Source organism: Meriones unguiculatus, chromosome 3 (assembly GCF_030254825.1).
Source record: "Meriones unguiculatus strain TT.TT164.6M chromosome 3, Bangor_MerUng_6.1, whole genome shotgun sequence".
NCBI lineage: Eukaryota > Metazoa > Chordata > Mammalia > Rodentia > Muridae > Meriones > Meriones unguiculatus.
In genome coordinates, this window is record NC_083351.1 from 37,053,794 (window position 1) to 37,075,630 (window position 21,837).

The 21,837-nt window shown below is 52.2% G+C and overlaps 1 protein-coding gene across 1 annotated transcript in view; it reads right to left on the bottom strand.

Annotated features, from left to right (window-relative positions):
* Positions 1-21,837, bottom strand: part of Gabbr2 (gamma-aminobutyric acid type B receptor subunit 2) — a 325,955-nt gene that overhangs the window by 49,543 nt on the left and 254,575 nt on the right. The window contains exons 11-13 of the mRNA XM_060379878.1: positions 21,482-21,614; positions 11,968-12,075; positions 5,463-5,585 (exon numbers count right to left, since the gene is read on the bottom strand). Of these exons, the coding sequence (XP_060235861.1) occupies positions 5,463-5,585; positions 11,968-12,075; positions 21,482-21,614 (364 nt within the window). The remainder of the gene's footprint in view (positions 1-5,462; positions 5,586-11,967; positions 12,076-21,481; positions 21,615-21,837) is intronic.

Genomic DNA, 21,837 nt, shown 5'->3' on the forward strand with positions numbered 1-21,837 from the left:
TTATAGTATTTTTAAGTTATGAAGAAAACACCACTCTATTTAACATATAGCAATAGAAATCCTGGGCAATGTAATACATCAAGAAAAGAAAATGATGGTACATAGATTAGAAGGGGGGAAAAAGTATGTCATGGACAGCATTGTTTTCTAGGTAGAATGTCCTGAAGAATTAACACAGAAAGCCTGCTAATGAGCAACTCTAGCCACTTAGATGCTTTCATATGTGTGTGTGTACGTATTATATATATTCTTCATATATACATCGTGAGCAAACTGGAATTAAAAAAACATGACATCGTTTTACATTAGCACCCAGAACAATGCAGCAGGTAGGAATGCATTGGCTCACTTACAACATCTCTATGCAAAACCCTAGAAAACTAATGAAGAAAATTAAAGACATTCTGAAAAAAAAAATGGAGAGGCCATATTTTATGTGCCTGCCTGGGAGGACCAAACATTAGTTGATGTTGGTGCCTCTCCCAGCCTGATCTATGGGTTTGATGCTGTTTTCAACAATAACAATCGCATAAAACTATTCTGCAGATATCAATAAACTGTCTTTAAATTTTATATGCAGAGGCACAAGACCCAGAAGACCCAATGCCACGCTGAGAACAAGAATTGAGGTCTACACAGAAATCTGCCAACAAACACAGGTTTAGCTGTAACTGCTAAACCTAGAGGCAACTAAGATGATGTCAGCGGTGGGAAGGATGCAGGACCCGTGGCCCAGCTGGACAGTCAGAGGGCTCTCCACTCACAGAAACAAGCGGGGCCATGGGCAGATGTGAACCTCAAGTGTGCATCACCATGTGGGAGAAGGCGGTGCAAGAAATCCTCAGGCCAGGTGATTCTGGCAGTGTGGCGTGCGGAGCAGGAAGGGCAAAGGGAGCGGAGGGAGGTTAAATCATGTGCAGTGGAATCCTAAGACAGTGTCCACGGACATACAGGCATGGCAAAGCCCACAGTGGCGGCACCCGAGTGTACACCAGGGTTCCAGTGAGGAGGAAGAGGCTTCCTCATACAGGAACAAGGTTCCGGATGTCAGCCACAGGACCACGTGCAGATCCGGGAGGGGGCAGAAGTGCATACTTCTGTGGATGTTTTCTGTAAACCTAAAACCCATCTAAGGTATAAATGAAATGCTGAAAGCTCAAATGTGATTGCACTTCTGAAAAGCAGATAAAGCATGTCTGCAAAGGATGAAGAGTGACCTCTCCAGAGCCTTTCACGGATGTGCCTATTCCTGTGACGTCCTTCTCCCTCCACCCGGAGGTAACCATGATCTTGGATTTCAGACTGTCAGTTGCCTCCCCTTTCTTTATTCTAAGATGGTGTTGCCAATCTGACGGATCCTTAAAGGGTATTGCATAGCAAACATCTTTAATCTTGAAGTATGTGGGAAAAAAATGCTCTGAGTCTCACCCATGCCTTGGTGCTGTCGTGTGTGCGCACGAAGGTCACCTTCTATCTTATTTTTCGAGACAGGGTCTCTCACTGACCCTGTGGGTAACCAATTCAACTAGCCAGGCTGGCCGGCAAGCTCCAGGGAACCACGTGCCTCTTCCCTGCCAGGACTGGTTTAAGACATGGGCTACTACCCTTGGCTCTTACGTGGGTCCCAGGGATGTTATACTTGAGCCTTCATGCTCGTGAGGCAGTTTGCTCACTAAGCCGTTTTCCCAGCCCTGCTGTTCGCTTTTGCTCATCTGCCTGTGTCTAGCTGCTGTTGGGTTGCTCTGGGCGCTGCAGAGGCACCTGGGTGCTCTCAGCACTAGGCTCTCTCAGACATCCATGTGAGAGTCTCCCAGGCTCTCATTTTCTCTACAAAATGCTCCTCTTGAGAGCTCTGCACTGGCCTGTGAATGAAATGTGCATGTCAAAATGTTTCCCGAAGCTAGCCCGACGTGCCCAGCCCTCTGGCATTTGGTCAGCCCGATGAGCTGTCTCTTCCTCGGTGCCCCTGCCGGGGCCCTTCTCACTTCCTCCCCTGCCACATCTCAGCTTTCCTCCAAAAAGCTTTTCCCAGTCCTGGGACTATGACCTATCTTGAACTCCCCAGCATAGTGTTTAAGGGAGAATGGCCACCAAGTTGTCTGTCTTCAGATGCTCTGATGGTCCCTGAAGGCAGGGCCGCACCTCAGTTATGTATCTCTGGATTCCAGCTAAGGGATGGATGCCACAGAAAATGATAGTGTCAGTCTGGGGCACACGGGGAAGTCGGGGGCTGGATGGTGGGCACAGAGGCCAAACGCTCGGCCTTCTCAGTGGGAGGGGGTGGTGGTGGTGGTGGTAGGGGTGCTGTGTGCAGTCGTAGTCTTGAAAGGGGGGTGGGGCAGTTAAGAAGAATTCAGATCCTCTCCCCTGTGGCTGCCTTTCCATTTCTGAGCAGGGAAAGCTGGGCTCAAAGCAGACTATACTGGTTGGAATCCAGTCTGCAGCCCTCACTGGCTGTGTGCCTTTGGGCAAGTCGCTGAACCTTTCTGTGCATAGTGTTAAGTTTTCTCGTCTTCTGCAAGGCAGAGGAAACATAATCTCGCTTCTCGAAGTGCTGTTACAAGGCTTAAAGTGAGTTCGTATTTATAAGACATTTAGAATGGTTCCTGGCCCGTGACAGGTGTGATATCAATATTTATTACATGAAAGTGAAGGCAGATGGGAATCAGGCTACTTCTACAGGATGGTGGGGCGTTTTGTTTCCCTGGCCCTGTGTGCAGTCTCTGAGGAAGAAGCGCTCACCGGCCATCCCTGCCACTCTGCAGCCTTTCATCCTTTGGCTCTCCTCTTACTGACCTGAAGGGACAGTGCGGGCTGCCTTGAGAGTTTAGACCGCTCCCAGGTAGCCTGTGGGTACAGTGAGATCAAGGCAGGTAGCTTTTGAGTCCTGGGTCTCCATGGAAAGTTGTCCTTGGGTGCTGGGCTGGGCAGTTTGGGGCCAGCTCAGCTGTGCTCCTGTCCTTGCAGGCAGAGTTCTGAATGAGGAAGGTTCAGGAAGGCTGGGGAGGGAGGGCAGCTCAGGTCTGATAGGGCCAGGGAACTCAGTGACACGGCTCTGGTAAGTGACCTTTCTGCTGAAGCCCAAGCCATTTATTTAGTCGAGAAGGTTCCAGAAAGGGGCAGGACCCTAATAAAAGCTTGGAAGTAACAGACAGAGGCTTCCGGTATCCTAGTGGTTTTAGAGAGCCCAGAGCAAACTGCGGTCATGTGGGGGCAGAGGAAAGGAAAAGGGACAGAGCACCAAGATCTTCATTCAATCAACTCCCTTCAGAGCTCCTTCCTGGCTGACCTGGAAAACTTGCCTCTTCAATGAGGCTTTAGTTGCCTCACAGCCTAGACACATCATTTTATTATCGCAGAGCACTGTACCTGGCAGGGAGTCCGGGAGAAATCTCTAGGCAGCTTAGTATCTTTCAGTGGGAAACTCTAGGGACTCTGCTGTGGGTTGATGCATCAAAGGGTTCTGTTACCATGGCAACAGAGCAACACAGGGCAAGCCCAAAATCAGACCAGAAAAAGAGGAAATGTCCCAGAAAGAGGACAGAGAGAAGTGTTCCTGGGTAGCATCTTCCAGACTCCCTTCCAGACTCACTTTCCTCACCTGTGCTGGCAGCTTTGGAACACTAACCCAGCAGGTGTGGGGCGCAGGGGAGCCATTGACAGCAGCTGTGCTCAGGACAGGTAGGAGGGCAAACGGCAAACCATCAGCCACCACTGCAGGTAGCAGGAGAAGGATTTCCTTCTAAGTGTCCTGGGGACACACTTCCTATTTCTAGAATCTGCTGCTCCGGCTGACTCCAGCCTAACAGGCTTGTCCCTGCCCCAGCCTTAGCACCAGGACCCCTGGTCCATCCTTATTCTACTCCTCCATACAGGGAAGGATGCAACTTTCAGGTCTTTGGGGGACACCCGGGGTCAGGTCTGTAGTGGCTGCCCCAGCTCAAGTCTTCCCACAGCTTTTCCATCTTACTTTCTTTCCTCTCCTCCCCCGCTTTCTTGGGTCTGCTGAATTCCTGGGCCTGTGGCCTGAGTCTTCCTCTATGGGACGGGATGTACCACTCTCACTAGACCCGTGGGCAGTGATCAAAGCTCTAAGGCAACTGCAAAGTACCACCGAGGAGTTCAAGGGGACAGAGGGTGGGCGGTGGCATGGCCACTCACCTGCTGGGTAATAGTAAGTACCCAACCTACTGGGTTTCTGCTTCCAACCAGGAGAATGAAGTCAACAAGCACAGCGCAGACTTTCCAGAATCCTAGTGACGAACAGATGATCAGCTTTGATCACCATCAAAGAGATAAGGGACCACTCTTCCTGATCTCTCAGTCAGGTGGGTGGAGGCACTGAGTGGGTAACGCATGTTCTTTTGTTGACTGTGCCCGAATGAGTGGCAACCAGCTGTCTCTCTATACACATCTGGAAGAGCCTGTCCGACTGGGTGACCCGCAAACATAGCTGGTATTAGCCCTCCTGCGACCTTTTCTGTCACGCCTGCGTCTTTCCAGGGTGTATGCAGAATGGTTTCTCTCTTGAATGATGTTCTGATTGCACGATTCCTCACAGGGCTCAACAAACCCCAGGCTGCCTCCACTTAAGTGTGGCTGGGCATCCTTGCTTGAAGGACACACACCTCCGTCCCCAGCTGATAAAGCCATCACTTCTGGCTTAGTTTAAGAATACACATGACGTCCTGTGACTAAAGATTGCCCTGATAATGGATCAAGGGGAGTGGAGACTCTCAGGGTCTTCTGGATTTTGCTACACTGACATGACAGTAAATGCCACCTGCCAGCCAGCACCCCACAGAGCCAAGCCCACTTGTATGAGGAGAGAGAGTGACATCAGGGATTCAGGCTCCCTAAACGGGGGCACCCAACAAAGACCAGTGCAAGGCCGTGCGCCAGACATCTAAAACCTACGTGCACACACAGAGAAACTGGGTCTTCATGGATAGCTCGGGTTGGTCTTGACCTTGGACTCCCATGCCTTCCCCTCTGTTGTGCTGCGATTACAAACTTGGACCACCATGCCTGGCTCACAGTGTATGTGCCACAGGACGTTTCTGGGCGGTTCTTTATCTTACCAAGAAATGTGTGGAAAGAAAGTCATTGCTCGTTGTGTTGCCTTGATTATCAAACAGTAAGTAGGAGCTCTCGGAATGTGTGTTCCCCGCTTCAAAGGTGGGACACGGGCGGTGTAATTTCTCACTTGAATGAGCAGGTACATGCGCGCTTCCCTGGTTATGACAATACACTCCTTCAAAGAGTCCCACCTTCTCCTTTAATCCTGCATTCATTAATATGACATTAAGTTGCACCACAGTCCCTTCTCTTTGCCCTTCCTGAACTAACCTGTGTCTCAGACGGAAGGAGGTGGAGCTCAGGAGGAAACTGGTGCAGAGCCCACCGTGGTGTGTGACTGCCCCCGTGGCGCCACCTGCCTCCCTCCTGCCCTGGCCTCTCACCTCCATGCTGTACCTCTCCACCGTCCTCCGCAGGGGGTCCACGGCCTGCCAGCAGATGAGGATGCACAGGTCGATCAGCAGCATGCCTCCCACGATCACAAGCAGCTTCTGGTCTTTGATGATCTGCAGAGGGAAAGAGCAAAGGCGAGCGGACGTGAGACAGCCGCTCAGACAGGATGAGCCCGGCTCATTCTTCGCTTGGCGGTCAAGGTCTTCCCTGCGCATGGTCCAACAGGCACCTAAACACACACAGGTGCGTGCTGAAATCTGGCCACCTTTAGTCTCTGCTCAATGGTGGTTTTCATCCTTCAGGTCTTTAGCGTGAAAACACCAGTTTTTACTGCCTCGTAAACCCTCTCCTCCCTCTCTTCTTCCTCCTCCCGACACTCTCTCTGGTATCCTAGCCCAGCTTCCAGCTTGAACTAATCCTCCTGCCTCCATTCTACATCTGCTAGCAGGGAGGGGCCTGGGGACAAACCTTGGCCGTGACAAGGCTCACCTGAATTTCACTGGCTGCAGGTTTATTCCCCTACCCAGCCACCACATAAATAAAAACTGACATGGTAAAGTCACCGGGAGAAGACTACTGGAAAAAAATAAACAAAACTGTGACATAAGCTCAAGGAATATTGCCAGCCCTGACTTCTAAAGATTGAGGCCATTTTTAAAGAAGGAAATATAACTCAGGAAGGCCTCACTGCAGCTCAATAAAAACAAACAAACAAACAACAACAAGTGCTGCTGGTCAAATCCACGAGAATAGCTTTACCCGGGGGTGGGCCACCAGGCACCCCACCCCAGTGTTGAACTTTTGAGAAGCACCTGGTGACTGCTGAGGCCTGGTGGTAACAAGCTTAACCTTTGCCCTCTGGGTAGCCAGGCAACTCCCTACCAGGTGTGAGAAAGCACCCTGGGAACCTGGGGATCAAGACAGGCAGGCAGGAGCCTTTGCTCTCCATGATGGAAGTAGAGGTGTACGCAGCCCAGGCATTGACCTTCCAGGGTGCTCCCCACTTCCCTACTAGTGTGATCCCAAGCAGCTTCCCAGGACCCATGCCTCTGACACGCCCTGTGCAAGCTCATCGAACCTTAGAAGACCAAGGACCTCTCTCATTGACGGTGGGGCAAACCCAATTCCCCAAATGCTCAGGAAGAAGCCGGGGATGGCAGTGGACAGTGGGTCCCTGATAGAATCCTGGGTCCCTCTTATGCTGCTTGCGCAGCGACATCCAGAGGGACCCAGGGTTGGTGACGGGGAAGGAGGCTCATGTTTCACCCTCCGAGGGTGGCGTAATGGAGTGAACAAAGACCTCTTTAACTTGGCTGAGCTACAGTTTTCTCCTCGGTAAAGGGGGTCCCCTGGTCCCCAGGCGACACAGCTGGCATTAGAATCAAATGAGATGAAGTGTGGAACGCGCCCAGCGAGGTCTGCTTAGAGAAGGCCCCAAGGAATGGCGCCTGGCTCCCGTCACTCAGGGTTCGAGCATCAGTGTTTGTGTGTAGGACAGTGGCACCTGTGGACCAAGTGTGATATTCCATCTCAGCTCTATTAGACAGGCTGACCCATGGTGGGACGGCCCCGGGAAGACAAGAGGGCAGTCATAATTTCTTTTTGGAAATATTGGTTGAGTGCTGACGGGGGGGGGGTCAGTCTCTGTCCTAGGCACAGGGAATGTAGCGGTGAGCACAGAATTTCACCCTGGTGGAGACTAATAGAGAAAGGGTGAACAAACCCACCTGCACACATCACCAAGTGCTTTAGATGAGGGGAGGGACTGGAACCAGTGCCGTCCTGGCTACATACTGAGCCTCACAGAACAGTGCTCACCCGGCTTCTCTCTTCCTTCCCTTTTAGATTTCTCTTAGAAGATGCCCCAGCTCCCTGGGTTCTGCCAACACTCGTGATACCATCACCTGCCGCCTGTCTGACCTAGTGGGTCACAGTGCCACATTCTTTCTGAATGGCACCAGGGCGCCAGCAACGTCCGAGCACTTGGCTCTAGAACCATGTCTAAGCCTGACATACACTGACTGGGCAGTGATTTTGGATATGCCCCCTGTGCCTCTGGGCCGCTGTCCACCCCGATGAAATGGGGCGGGAAGCGTACAGTTCACACCAGAAACACAAAGTCTGGCTTACAGTAACTGCCGCGTAGAGGCGGGGGCCGGAAACTGGCTGTCGTTTGTAAATGTCACTTCCCACTGCTGTCCCGTAATTCACACCCCACTTGTTCATGTAGGCACTATTGTATGGAATCACATCATACGTAGCCAGGTGCACCTCTGTCCCCGGCTGCCTTCCTCTGTCAAGCAGAATAGTGTCCCTGCAAATGGGACAGCAGGGCCCACAAGGTTGAAGCATTTTCCACCTGGTTCTTTGCAAAAGAGACCTGGCTGACCTCTGGTTTAAGAGGGGGAGCATTCTTTTTTTTCTTAAAGACAAAACAAAACACGAAAGCCTTCACATTAAAATTTTTCAAGACAAAGTTTTGTTCTGTAGCCCAGAATGGCCTTGAACTTGAGATCCTACTGTCTCAGCCACTCAAGAGCTGGCATTAAGGTGTGCCTCACGCTAGGCTTGACTTTGGAGTTTTGAGTGATCTTCTAGCAGGGCTGACTTTCTGCTCTAAGGGGCCTCTTTCCTGGGAAAAACAGTATGGAGGGGCCCGCTGGGTTGCCTCACGCGGCCCTCCTGTCCTGCTGTCTCTCACAGCTGACCTGCCCAGGCAGCTGCTCACACGAACCAGGCAACTGTCTGCAGAATGATCTTAGATGTTTTGTTTCTCACATTATTTTGTTGGGAAGAGAGCTGAGGCCTATTCACTCTCAGAAAACATCTGCCCCAGAACAGAAGGTCCCTTCCGTGAGTGACTGTTTCCTCTCCTCACTTCATTTTGCTTAGTGAGAGGCAGAAGGAAGGCTGTAATAAGTTTCTCGAAGTAAGACTTCATGACTGCTCTTCAGAAAAATAGTAACATGCTATGAAAATGCTGGATTTGGAACGTGAAGTCACTATCTGTCAATGTTGTCTTTAATGGGCTTCTTTCCCTCAGCGCAGTAACAATAGGGTCACGGGAGGGGCAGCCTGTGGGGAGGGCCCACCACATTTCACATAGTAGGGGTGGGGGAGGTCTGAGAGAAAGGGAGGTACAGTAGGACTGTAATGAAAAAGGCACACAACTGTATTTTTTTGTGTATGAAAATCTAGCCAGCACGTTGTTGGAAGAAAATTAAGGGGTCTTCCAAACAGAACCCAAACTCAACAGAAGCCTAATAAAATGAGTCAATTATACAAAACACGCACCGCATGAGACTCAGAGAGAGGCAGTGTGAGTCAGTCCGTGGCTGCAGAAGGGAACGGGGGACGGGTGGTGAATGGGAATGGGGCTTTGGCTTGTGCTTTGGAGCTGGCTGGTGGTGAAGGTCATACGACACACGGTGTGTGGTGCCACACATGGCCTTTGGGGACAGGAACTGGCACTGGTTCTGTTGTGGAGAGGGTTAAGGAAGACGAGGATCACACCTCTGTGGTGTGACGTCAGGGGGTTACTGCTGGTTCCTGGAGCAGGCAGAGAGGGTAAGGAGAAACAGCCCTGGCCCTGGCGGATCAAGCCTGCAGTGGGGAGCCATGTTGAAGAGCAGACAGCAGTGGCTTCAAAGGTTGGATTCTTACATGTCAAAGGTCTGTTTTATTGTTTTAGACTTTTTGGTTTGTTTGTTTTTGAGACAAGGTCTCACTCTTGTAGCCTAGGTTGGACATGAACTCACTATTTAGCCCAGGTGGGCATTATAGTCACACGGCAATCCTCCTGCCTCAGTATCCCACGTGTGAGGAGCCACCATACCCTGACTTCTATTGGCTTTTAAAATTGTGACAAAATACACAGAGTTTATCATGTTAGCTGTTTTTAAGCGGACAGTTTAGCCTTGCTAACCGGATGGTCGGGATTCTGTGTGATGTCATCAGGTTCCTCCCCTCAGCCAAAACTATCTCTACTCCTGTGCAGGAAGCGTGTCCCCTTCCTGTCTGTGACTCCTGACACCCTGATGTCACTTTCCCAATGGTCCCCTCGAAGTTGTCTTCCAGGTCTTGATTACTGAGTACCCTCCTTCAGTCCAACCTCATACTCCAAGGGCCCTGTGTTTCACGCACTGTTCCTGACACCATCACTGTAAGAGAACTATCAAAAATGTTTAAAAAAAAATGAGTAAAAAGGTGGTGTGGGCTTTGTGTGTCAAAGAAGCCTCTCTGATGTCTCCATCCCTCAGGCTGCTGAATTTTCACTCTCAGTGAAGTGCATCCTGCTTTGGCCTCTGGCACTGGGCAGCACCATCAGATGTGACCTGAGCTTGTGGTCCCTGGAAACAACATCCCATCCTCGATCCTTGGAGATGTGCACCCCTAACTCCTGAGCTTTTCCTGACCTGTCCAGTGGGCTGCTGTCAGTTGGCGTGTTCTTGTTCGGCAGTCCCCCTGTGGAGCACGGCGGCCAGCTCTTGGCTGCAGGTGAGGGTGTGCTGCCCACAGAGTAGCACACGGAGGAAATGCTGTGGCTCTCCCAAACCAGGAGAGAGCTGTGTTAATGGTAGACCGGCTCAAAGCAGAGCTACTGGGCAGGAGGGCCTGGGCAAGCACCCCCCAGCTCTGGGGAGGGTGGTGTCAGCATGGCAGCCTGAGCCCCAGGCCAGCGCTGTGCTTCCTTAGGGCTGGGGAGGCCAAAGAGCCTGCATCGCTGAAGCCCTCAGGCAAGGCCAGCCCACATAGGCCAGCCCAAGACAGGCCAGAGGGCTTTCGCTCTGGCTGTAGATTGTCACAGTGGTCCTTCGTCTGTCCCTCTACAACAGTTTCATCAACCAAGGCAGGCCACCAGCCAGCAGACCTGTGGCGCTTCGGTGTCTGTGCCGAAATATACACATGTTCTCTTATAACAACTTCTAAGGATACAGTGCAACAACTGCTTACATAGCCTGCGTTAGGAGCTGTACACGGTCCAGAGGTGATTGAGGTGTATGAACGCATGGCGGGGTACGTTGATGAGTACTCCACTTACTACACAAGGGTCCCAAGGACTTGTGCATTGTGTGTGTGTGTGCATGTGTATGAGAGAGAGAGAGAAAATGAGAGCGTGTGTGAGTATGTATGTGGGTGATTATGTGTGTGTCAATGCGTGTGTGACTATGTGAGTATGTGTACATGTGTGTGCGTGTGTGCATGTGTGTGTGTGTTTGTGTGCCTGTTTGTGTGTATGTATGTGTGTGTTTGAGTGTGTGTGCATGTGAGTATGTATGTGTGTATGTGTGAATATGTGTATGTGTGTATGAGTCCACTGTGTGAATATGTGTGCATGTGTGTGTGTGTGTGATTCTGAACCCAGTGCCCAGAGGAGGCTGAGGGGCAGCTGTACCACCGGGGAAAGTCTAGAAACTACTGATGCTCAGCTGTAGTCTCAGAGCTTTGTTCTCAAGCAACCTGGGCTGGATGATTCCTCAGAATCTCTCACTGGACTGGAACCCACAGCCAGGACCAGAAAGGGTGAGCAGGCCACCTCCATCTCATAGAAGGGAACTGTGACTATGGGGACAGAGGACCGGAGGAGCACAGGGAAGGGGGCAGCGCTGTGCCCCTCTCTCTGACAGCAGTGTATCCTGTCTGAGGCAGCCTGGCGTCTGACAGGTGAGGTGGGGAGTAGCAGGACCCGTCTGGCCAGGGTGGGGACTGAAGCTTGGAAAGCAGCTCTGACAGAGGGGATGGGGTGGTAGCCTGAGAGTGAAAGGTGCCTCAGGCAGGAGAGGGAGTGGTGACTTAGGAGATGAGATGATGCCCACTCAAACATGCTTGGCTAGACTGCCACAGGAGTTTAAGGGACTGTATAGAAATTCCTCTATGGCCAATGCTCAGTCAAGCTTGGTTGTCATTATAGTTATCCACAAGGGGACAGAGGCTCTCCACCTGTCTGGAGGCAGAGCCTCTGTCCTCTAAGGCGCTCTTTGAAAGTCTCTTTATTGAGTTGGGTCCCAGCCCTGGTGCTCTCCCCTCTGTCAAAGGGGTCTCTGTTACCAGGGTTGCAGTTTTGATTTCCTAATGTCACTCTGGCTTTCTTTTCCAGCTCTTTCTGGAACTCCAAACCCCAGCTATGATTCCAAATCATAGCTGTGCCAACCCCCTCAGCTTCTAGACCACCCACCATCTTCCATCATGGCCAGAATGTCCACTGCTGCACCTTCTGTGGGCATGCAGTCCCTGTCATTTTATCCTTTTGCCTGATGACTCCCACCTAACCCCCGGTCCTAGCACAGGTGGCACCTCTTACAGGAAGCCTTTCCTAAGCACCTGTGCCCAGAACACCCTGTACATTTCCAAACAGCTCCTGTCCCTGTAGGCTGTAAAGGCCTTTAGACAGCTGAATCGCCAGTTCCCCTGAGTCTCCACCTGCACACAGTAGGTTCTTGTTTACACAAGAAAAGCCAAGTGAGCATAGCCAACTAAAGTGGGGGCTCTGCTTACCTTCTTCTTCATCTTCACATTTTTGAAGATGGCATGGACCCTCCAGGTCTTTGCAAACATGGCCCCAAAGGCGGTTGTGTAGCCCACGGTGAGAATCCAGGTCCGGACCTAGAAGCCAGGACAACAGAGGGGAGTTAACATCTCCCAGGTGGCTGGCCACCCGGCAATGGACAGACACTCCGCCATGTGTGCTTGCCAGTCAGACTCTGATTCCGTAGATGGCTGGTAACACTGGACACTCACCTCGTCCTAGGCATTGCGGTGGAGGACAGTAAAATTCAACTTCTGCCTCCAGTGGGCCTCCAGCTCAGAGCAGCCACCCACCCAGTAAGACCCAGACATCTCTGCACTGCTGAGTAGTCACTAGGGAGGTAGGAGCCAGGCACCTTCCCTTCTGCTCCCTCCCATTCCTTCCTCTCCCCTTCCCTTGGGTGGTGCTTGCCTCATGTTTAGCCCTAACCCCTGCTTAGGGCTTAGGTCCCACCCGCCTCTTTTCTGCTCTCTAAGCCTGAGGTGTGCCTTGGTTACCAGACCTGGCTGGTGACTGGCTGGAACAACCAGGCAGAAGGAGTGTACACCCGGGGTTCCTGGAGGTTGAGGCAGGATGGCCACCATCTGATAGCTACCTTACAGCCTTCAGGATGGCCACCTTCTGCCAGGACTACAATGACAGCAAGACACTCCTTTCAGGCAGGCCTGGACGCCTCCAACACATGGGAGGCGTGGCCTCCGAGTTCAGCTCCTAGCCCCGGCTCTAAGTGATACATTATGGCTGCCACTGCCTTTCCCGCAATGTGGTTCCCAAGTGTCCAATGTGGTTCCCAAGTGTCCCTGTCCCAGTTCATTTGTGAAGACAGAAACTGGCTGAGAAAGTGGCATAGCCAGTCCCTAAGCCAGGGAAGGCAGCAGGCTAGTCATTGTTGAGAGGCGCACGTGACAAGTGACATGTGAGTGGGACACGGCAGAGGTGGCAATGCAGCCTTCTGTTTGCCTTCACTTACTCAATAGTCAGCTGGGCAACGAATGACAGGTTTTTGTTGTTGAGGTGGAGGGGGATGGCCGCATTGTTGCCCACGTTACAATGTGTAAGGTAGTACCCCTGCTGTAATCCAAGAAGAGTGGAGAACACGGAGGAAAGAGGAGCTGAATCCTGGGGACTGAGGCCTGAGCTTCTCCCACGACTCAGCATCCGCTGTCCCTGTCACAGGCATGGGGCACTCACCACCATTCACTAAAATAGACACTTGTTGGCTCAATCTGTCTTTTCACTCAGCATGGACCATGAGGCCAGAGAGAGTGCGCACAATGCAAACTATCGTCGGTAACCAGGACGACCAGGGAGCTGTTGAATGAGGAAATAACTTTATAAAGGAGGAAACTGAGGCCCATAGTACTTACATATTCCCTTAGCTACCCGCTGAAGCCCCCAAACTACAGCTCAGCGTCCTGAGTGGCCTTCTCTTCCCAAGGACATCTGTCTCCTGTCCACTGTGGTCTTGATGATACTCTGAATTCTCACTATCCCCACAGGCTCAAGTGTTGAATGCTGTGTCCCCAGCTCTTGGTGCTGTAAGGAGGTAGGCTGGCCTTTGAAGGTTAGACCTGGTCCCTGTTCCCTGCCTCTGCTTCCCTCCTAATACATGGGTGGGCCACACTGTCGGGCCACACACTCCTTATCGTGATGGACTGAGGCTCCTGGGACTGTCAGCCCCAAGACTTTTCTCATCCCTTCAGCTACTTCATCTCTGAGATGAAAGTCTAACTCACTGTGATGGCTCATCTCAACTGGCAACTTGATGGGAGTTAGAATCACCATGGAAACAAACCTCTGGGTTCGTCTGAGAGCAGGTTTTCTGATTAGGTTTGTACCCGTAAACTGTGAGCCAAAATAACCCTTCCTTCCTTAGGTTGCTCTTGTCAGGTAATTGCCATGTCAGGAGAAAGCTCACTAATACTCACAGCCTCTACACACGTTAAAGTGAATCTGTTCACCAGGAGACCAGCAGTTTTGGATCATAGACACACTATTAGAATGTGACTTTCAACTGTCAACATACACAGAACATGGCTTTTTTTTTTTTTTTTTAACAAAGGATGGGAAAGATGAAATAATGCCATTCTCTTTGCCTCGTTCTGTGGTTCTGTGGCTGAGAAAGAACTTATTTGGAGGCCACATGCCACTGGCCTGTGCCTGGCTTATTCACATTCTCTTTGACCCGCGTTCTCTTTAAATCCATCATTACCAGGCCGCTTGTCTCTTTTGAGAGGGCCCAATTTCATTAAGATTCAATAACATAAATTAAGTGAGTTAAAACTCTATGAGAGAAATTTAATCTGGCGTCTGGAAGCTGAAATGTGTTGCAGTAAACTAACTGAAAGTGAAGAAGGCTAAGGGCATCTCAGCAGAATGCTCCACAGACGCTCGCCCTCTGGAGAGGCTGGCCCCGACTGGCGTCTGTAAACTCGGACTTGGGAAAGGTTCCCACCGTTCACTTCCTGATATAGGGTCTCATTATGCCTAAGCAATTTGTGCAAAAGGTGTGATTTGTGCTTTATACATAATCCAGGCAGAACGCGGCTATGGGTGCATTGCAGGCCTCATGTATATGTGGCTGGTCTTTGGCTGTCCTGTGGGCTCTCCTGGAATGTCTTGGGTACTGGTTGTCCTATGTCCCTGGGGACAGCTCTGGGTGCTCACACCAGGTCTTCCCTGGATGTCCCTTCATGAGCCTGTGCCTTGGCTAGTTTTGGTAGTTTTGGTAATTGACAGGACCTTGAATACGACTGGATGTCCAGGCCTGGGAATCCCAGCTGGTCTCTGATGCTGGGGCTGCCATGGCTGGCTGTAATGGCCTGACCAGCAGCAGAGGACAGAGCAGTGGGGAGGACAGTAGAACCCCAGCAGAGCGGCCTCCACAGGCTGGCTCACCCTGGGTCATCCCCAAGCAACTGCCAGAGGGGAGGCCCATTTCTCACAGATACTCTGCCAGTACCTGTGAGATGGAGGCCGCCAGGATGGAACTCCCTCTGCCCACCAAGGCTGCCTCTGGATGACATCTTGGCTCCCAGACTCCGTCTTCCTCCCGGCTCTAAATTGGCATGTGTTTTTGTCGTAGGAGGCCACTGTGATGAGTAAATGTCCCACAGCCCTGTGGAGCTCACAGCTCTCCCCTGGGCTGCTTTTTCCTCCTCAGGTGCAGGGAGTCTAGCCACTAGACGCTTGTCACTCAAGTCAGAGACCCGAGAGCTCCAACCCTTCTTGCCCTCGCTCTCCTGTTTCATCTACAGGCGTGACTCACACGCTGACTGTCCTTAGCTACCTCAAAGAGAAACCCAGCAGGACAAACCAAGCAGGCAATCAGACCCCACTTCTGGCTTTTCAAACAAAGATATCTCACTCATTTCTGCGAGACTTGGATTTACTAGGAGGCCAAGGTGGGGGTTTCTTGGGTAACCTCTACCTTTTTAGTTTGAGAAGTCCAACCTTTCTGGTAGGGCCACAAGAAGGCTCCCCTGCCTAACCTTTGTCCAACTGCTGCCCATGATGTGTACACAGTCCCCAGCAAGCAAGGGAAGGAAGCTAAGACTCAACCCTGCGCACAGGGACAGGGCTGTTCTGCTCCTGGAGGCTTAAAGGAGGAGGACACACGCTAGCATATCCCGCTCTGGAACCCTGCTCTGCCACAGCTGGTGTCGGGGGATGAGGTTTCTGGGCTTCCATGATCCCCAGATGCCTGCTCCCCAAGGCTCTCCTCCATGGCACAGCCCCAGGGATCTATGACCTCCAACTCCTTCAGGTGTGGGTTGGGAGGCGGCATCACGACGCCTGTGGCCTGGCATGTGGCGTTCTGCAGACACTCGCCAGAGTCTGTTCACGGCACGCACATGTGTGTTTGCACACGTTGCTTTACGTGAGGCAGTGAGTAACGCTCCTCCGGGCCCAGGCAGAGTGTGGCATGCTGAGCCTGGCTTCTCTGAGTGGCCCCCGGGCAGCCGCCTGGCTGGACTGGCTTTTAACGGGAGTCTAGCAACTGGGGACTCCTGGCTAGAGCATCCACACAGGTCCCTGCTGCGTCACTCTTCTTGCACTCGTGGCCTGCCCCCAGGCTCCCCACACTGCAGGTGGCAGAGGCTCGCAGCTTGGCTGGTCTCCAGCCCAGCTCCAGCAGAGCAAGGCCACAGCAGGTCACGGTTGCCATGGAAACACCTGCACCAAAACTCCCAGCACCCACCCTCCCCGGGTTCCCAGCTTTTCAGGTGTTCACTCTTTCTCCTTGGCATCCTTCTAGAAGTGACCCACCATTGTCCTAAATGTCCATCATTCATTCACAAGTCATTCATTCATTCATTCATTCATTCATTCATTCATTCATACATTCATAGCATCCATTGAATCTTCTGTGAGGCAGGGACCCAGAGCTTTAATACATGCTCTCATTTAACCCTTACAACCCTATCATAACCCCACCTTTACAGAAGGGCGAATAGACTAAGGCTCAGAGGTGTTAAGAGCTGACACAAAGTCGCACAGCTAAGAAGCCATGTGGTGGAGTTCTGGACACAGACATTTGCCAATGGCCTCTCTAAAATGCTATGGGGACACATTAGAAATAAATGAATACACTAAAACGACTCAAGTATATCCCATAAAGCATAGATTTTTGGAAAAAAAAATAATCCAAATGGGCAAACATTTGTCTAGTATACGTATCTGACAGACATAACTTAGTTGACCCGTTGACCTGTTTTTCCTGGTAAGAGCTAGTTGACAGCTCGGTGGCAGGTATCCCTGAAAGTCTGATGACTGAGTTTGGTTCCTGGAACCCACATGGCAGGTGAGAGTGGACTCCCATTGTGCCCTTTGACCTCCACATGCATGCCTTTGAATATGTGCAGTCACACCTCTCCTGCAATAAATACATGTACTAAATTAAAAAAAACAACACTGAAAATGTCAAGGAGATGCGCGGCAGGCATCCCTGTAGTCCTGGCGTGTGGAGCCTGACCTTAGCATTCCAGGGCGGGCTCTGGGCTTGTTCTCGGGGGAAGCAGGGTGGTAGTGCCGGGGGCCTGCCTCAGGGTTGGAAGGGAGGGCTATGGAAGGCACGGTTGGTGGGGCTGAACTCCGGGGTTGAGTGGGCTTGCGGGGGATTACACAGAACCGCCGGCTTGCTTCTGCCTGCTGATCGAGGGAGCACGCCGGGCCTGTGGGACTTGTCCATCAGGCCTCCAGGTCATCTCTGTGCATCTCTCTGTGGATTGCTCCCTCATTTCCCATGCCCTGGCTGAGGCTCCTACCTAGACTCCACGGGACTTCCGGCACAATTTCTCTTGTCAGCTGCCTGGCTCCCACTCCGGCAGCCAGGGCTGGGGTTCCTGAGCCAGGTGAGTTTGTCATCCGTGAGCCCGTGTTCCCTTCCCCCGGCACCAGGGATTTGCTCACACCGAACATCATTTCTAGGGACTCCGTGCCCACAGGGGCCGTGTTGCTATGGTGACTCTGCTTCTGACAGTGTCCAGGGAGACGGCACCACGGAGCTGCAGCTACTTGGAGGACTTGCTGAAGCTGGCACTGAAGGCTGGGAGGGTTCCAGAGAGGATCAAGGGTGGGGGATGGGAGCTGAGTGTGGCTGCATCCCGGCAGAGCGTCTCTGTGTGAACATGCATGCTCACGTGTGTCCCTGCGTGGATTCCAAAGGTCATCCTGAGCAGAGGCCTGTCCCCAGGGAGTCCCAACCCTAGGTTTGATGTGGCTTCAGTCTGAGCTGCTGTCACGGAGAGCCAGGGTTGGTGGTGCATGCCTGTAACCCCAGCACTCGGAGAGGCAGAGGCAGGTGGATCTCTGGGAGTTTGAGGCCAGCCTGGTTTACAAAGTGAGTCCAGGACAGTCATGGCTACACAGAGAAACCCTGTCTCAAATAAACCAAAAATCAAACCAAAACAACACTCTCCTCTCCCCTCCCCCCAAAAAAAATCTGAAGGGCAGCACCATGTGTGGGGAGGCAGAACAGAGCGACCCTGTAAACTGGTAAGCTGTTCCCAGTGGAGGCTGACTTTGAGGCCCATGTCATCCCCTGGCTCTGAGGGTGCTGCTAACCCGGAGGCCAGGTTGTAACCAGGATGGTAGAAATGAAGATACTCTAAAGAGACACCATGCCCCTTCATCTGACTATTAGACTACTGAAACAGTGGTCCCTGGGAAATGAGAGTTTCCCCAGGAATCTCATGCTGTGAGAAGGGAAAGGCCTCAGCCAGAGGACTTGCCTCCTGGAAAGAGGTTGGGCACAGTCCTAAGAATTTAGACCACCTCACGGGACAAGACCAGTCCGTGGTGGAGGCACCTTGACAAGGACCAATCACATGTGCCATTCTCTGGCCCTCTATTTAGCCTTTTTTTTTTTTTTTTTTTTTTCCCGAGACAGGGTTTCTCTGTGTAGCTCTGGCTGTCCTGAAACTTGCTCCGTAGAACAGGCTGGCCTCAGAGACCTCCCTGCCTCGGCCTCCCGAGTGCTGGGATTAAAGACGTGTGCCACCACTACTGCCTGGTCTCTCTTTAGCCTTTTGAGAAAAGGTTTATTTCTTTATTATTATTATTATTTTTGTTTTATGTGTACATACATGCACCTGCTTTTATGTGTGTGTACCACGTGTGTGCGGGTGCCCACAGAGGCCTGAAAGGCCGCCGGTTCTTCTGGAGCTGGGGAACCTGTGGGTGTGAGCCACGAGTGTGCAAGTCAAGCCGGGTGCTCTGCGGTAGCAGCCAGTGCTCCTGGCGGCTGCGTCACTCCGGCCCCTCGATTTCATCCTCCCTCAGCACCCCAACGACAGGCTTTCGGCTGACACTGGCTCTCTATATCCCCTCCTCATGTGGTCACATTGACTGAATCTCTGTTTTCCTGCTTTTTACTATTCATTCGGCTGTTTAAACCGTGTTCTTAAAGACAGGTGGCTGAACTTGACTTCTCGGGGTACCGACTGTGACCTCAGAGTTTGATAAGAGTGACACATTGTGACGTCTTTCCCCTCCTCTCCCTGGTTGTCGCTCCACTAACCCATTTAATCCACATCTGTCCCTACCTTGTGAGAGAGGGCTGTGAGGCCCGTTTTACAGAGCTTCAAGCTCTGGGCTCAGGACAGCCTTGGCCCTGATTCTCCTTTCCTTGTCTTACTTCCTGCTCCCTGTTTGCTCAGGGTGGGCAGGGGCTGCTTTGGGCAGCCAGCAGGTCCAGAGAGAGAATACAGCCCACCTCTTGACATCACTGGGGCTCAGGAAGGAGGCGTCTTGCGATTGCAAGTGGCACAGCCCCTGCCCCCTCCAAACTGAGGCTGGTATTTGGGTTCTGTTGTCAAGAGTTATCCAGTCCCTCTTCTGGAAGTGACCCCAGTCATACCTTCAGGCCGAACCGGTTAGATCCGGAGGAGGCTGTTTTTCCTGCAGTCACATGTGGGGTCCCTCCATAAAGGAATTCTGGGCAAGAGAACTGCCATTTCCCCAGCCGGGGTGCTCAGGCTCAGGTCGATTTGTAGAGCTCGTCATGATTTATTCATGCCACCTCCCCGGGCTTCCCAGGACGACCTTCCTCTCACACAAATGAGCGCGACTCCCAGAATAGAATGTCAGGCTTCATTAAGGAAAAAGCCCCAGCGTGGGGACGGCCCTTTCCTTGTTCCCTAGCTCCCTGGCCTGTCATTAGCACTTGGAGAATTCAGGTCAAATTCCAGAAAACCCCAGCTGCGAAGTGCCTTGGAGGGTTGGGTGCCAGGGTGGCCTGCATGGTGGGTCTGCCTCTGCTTAGGGACCCTGCCGGGGGCAGCTCAGAGTTTCTTGGCACCCAAGACTCAGCTCCCCCACTGGAGGCATCCTGGTGGCAATGCCAAGAAGCCAGCAGAGCCCCAGGGGGGGACCGGGGCAGCTGTAGAACCAGGGATACAGCTCTGCAGTAGACTTTGGGGACAGAGACGGGCCTCTCACCCCATGCAGCCTAGGGGTCATCAGGAGAGTCTCAGCACTGAGTTCATTATTGGTATCATCATGGTTCTTGAACTTGGGGAGGGGTTCTAAGCTCTCGGGAGCAGAAGTTGAGGATATTCTTGCTCTTTCTCGGGTATTTAGTGAGGTGCCTCGGGACAGCACGGTAGCGTAGGCCAAGACAGTGTCCAAGAAGGGCAAGACATTGCTGACACAGGAACGGTGTGGGTGGGGCTCTGCCACCTGGCGCTTAGGGCTTTCCAGTGCTGTTCCACAGCCTAGGATCCTAAAAACGTCAACTCACGGTGCGTGTGTGTGTGTGTGTGCTGTGAGTGTGTGTGTGTGCTGTGAGTGTGTGTGTGTGCTGTGAGTGTGTGTGTGTGTGTGTGCTGTGAGTGTGTGTGTGTGCTGTGAGTGTGTGTGTGTGTGTGTGCTGTGAGTGTGTGTGTGTGTGTGTGTGTGTGTATGTGTCTGTATATATGTGAGTTTGTGTGTGTGTGTCCATGTTTATAAACATGCTTCAGGATCCTCTCTAGCATATCCTTCACTCCCCATGTCTATGCTCTTCCTGGCTGGGCAGTGGGTGACCTGGGGCTTCAGAGCTGTGGGGGCTTTGCAGAGGGCCCGCCTTGTTCTCACACCCAGAGGAAGGGCTGCCCACCCACCACCCGTCAGTGCTTGTGCTCCGACCCCCTCCAGCTCCCCGAGGGACACAGTTGGCCAGTGACTGCCCTGCAGGGCTGTAAAGAGCCCCGTGCCCCACCCAGCTTTGTTGCTGTTCTTTGTTTTGTTTTGTTTTGGAGTGCTCAGATAAGAGTGAGGTGGTCTTGGGAGGGGAGCCAGGAGACTGTCTGGGGGCTTGCTGGCTAAACAGTCTAGCCTGACTGGAACCCTCAAGTCCTAGTGAAAGACCAAAGGGTGGTGCTGAGGAAAACACCCAAGTTTGACCTCTGGCCTCCATATGCACGGACACACACCTGTGCATCCTCACATGCCCACCCCGATTCACCACATGTACACATTCACCTGCACACATAAACACACATCTGCACATACATCTACCTACCCACTTACACATGTACTTATGTGCACATACCTACCTACACAGTAGCTGTACACACACACACATACACACACGAAGGATGATTCTGGGAAAAAATACTTCGTAACAGATTTCTGGTTTGAGTGGTAATGAAAAGATTGGTTTGAGATGTCACTGACAGAGGAAATGAGACAACAGCTTTTCTCCAATTCCAGGTCACCGCACCAAGCCAGCAGGCGGAGGATGTGTCCTTTCCCAGGCGCCCGTGGCTCTGGGTGCTAATGCTCCTGATGGGAGGTCAGCCCCTCGGCCCCCATGCACTTTTTAGAATTTGCTTCTTTCTGTGTTGGCTGTCATCCAGCAGTGGCCTTTTCTGGCTGGGCTGCACACCTGCTGACCTGACCTGGTTGTCTCCTGCCCATCATAGTGTTTGCGCACAGCTGTGTCTGATGACAAGGTCATCGAGAGATCCTGACCTCACACACCGCTGGTGCATGGCTTACCGTGCAGAGTGTCTCGAAGGTCTTTTCCGAGACGAAGGATCCATCGAGGCCAAAGAGGAAGATGGATGCGTAGGACAGCATCCCGCCGAGGATGATGAGGTTGTTCATGTAGGGGCTTGACATCTTGATCAGCCTGGTGGGAAGGAGACACCCCGTTATACAGCATCTTCCAAGAACCCTGGGGGAGCCCTGCTGCCCAGTCCTCAGGAATGAGGGAAACGGAGCCCTGGGCCGGTTCATACTTCCGGGCTGATGCCCCACTGCTTGCAGTGAGGTTCCCAATGGCTGCATACTACCCTTCCTCCTCCAAGCTTATCTATCCCTTCCCTGGGGAAGGGGTGCTTGCAACAATAGCT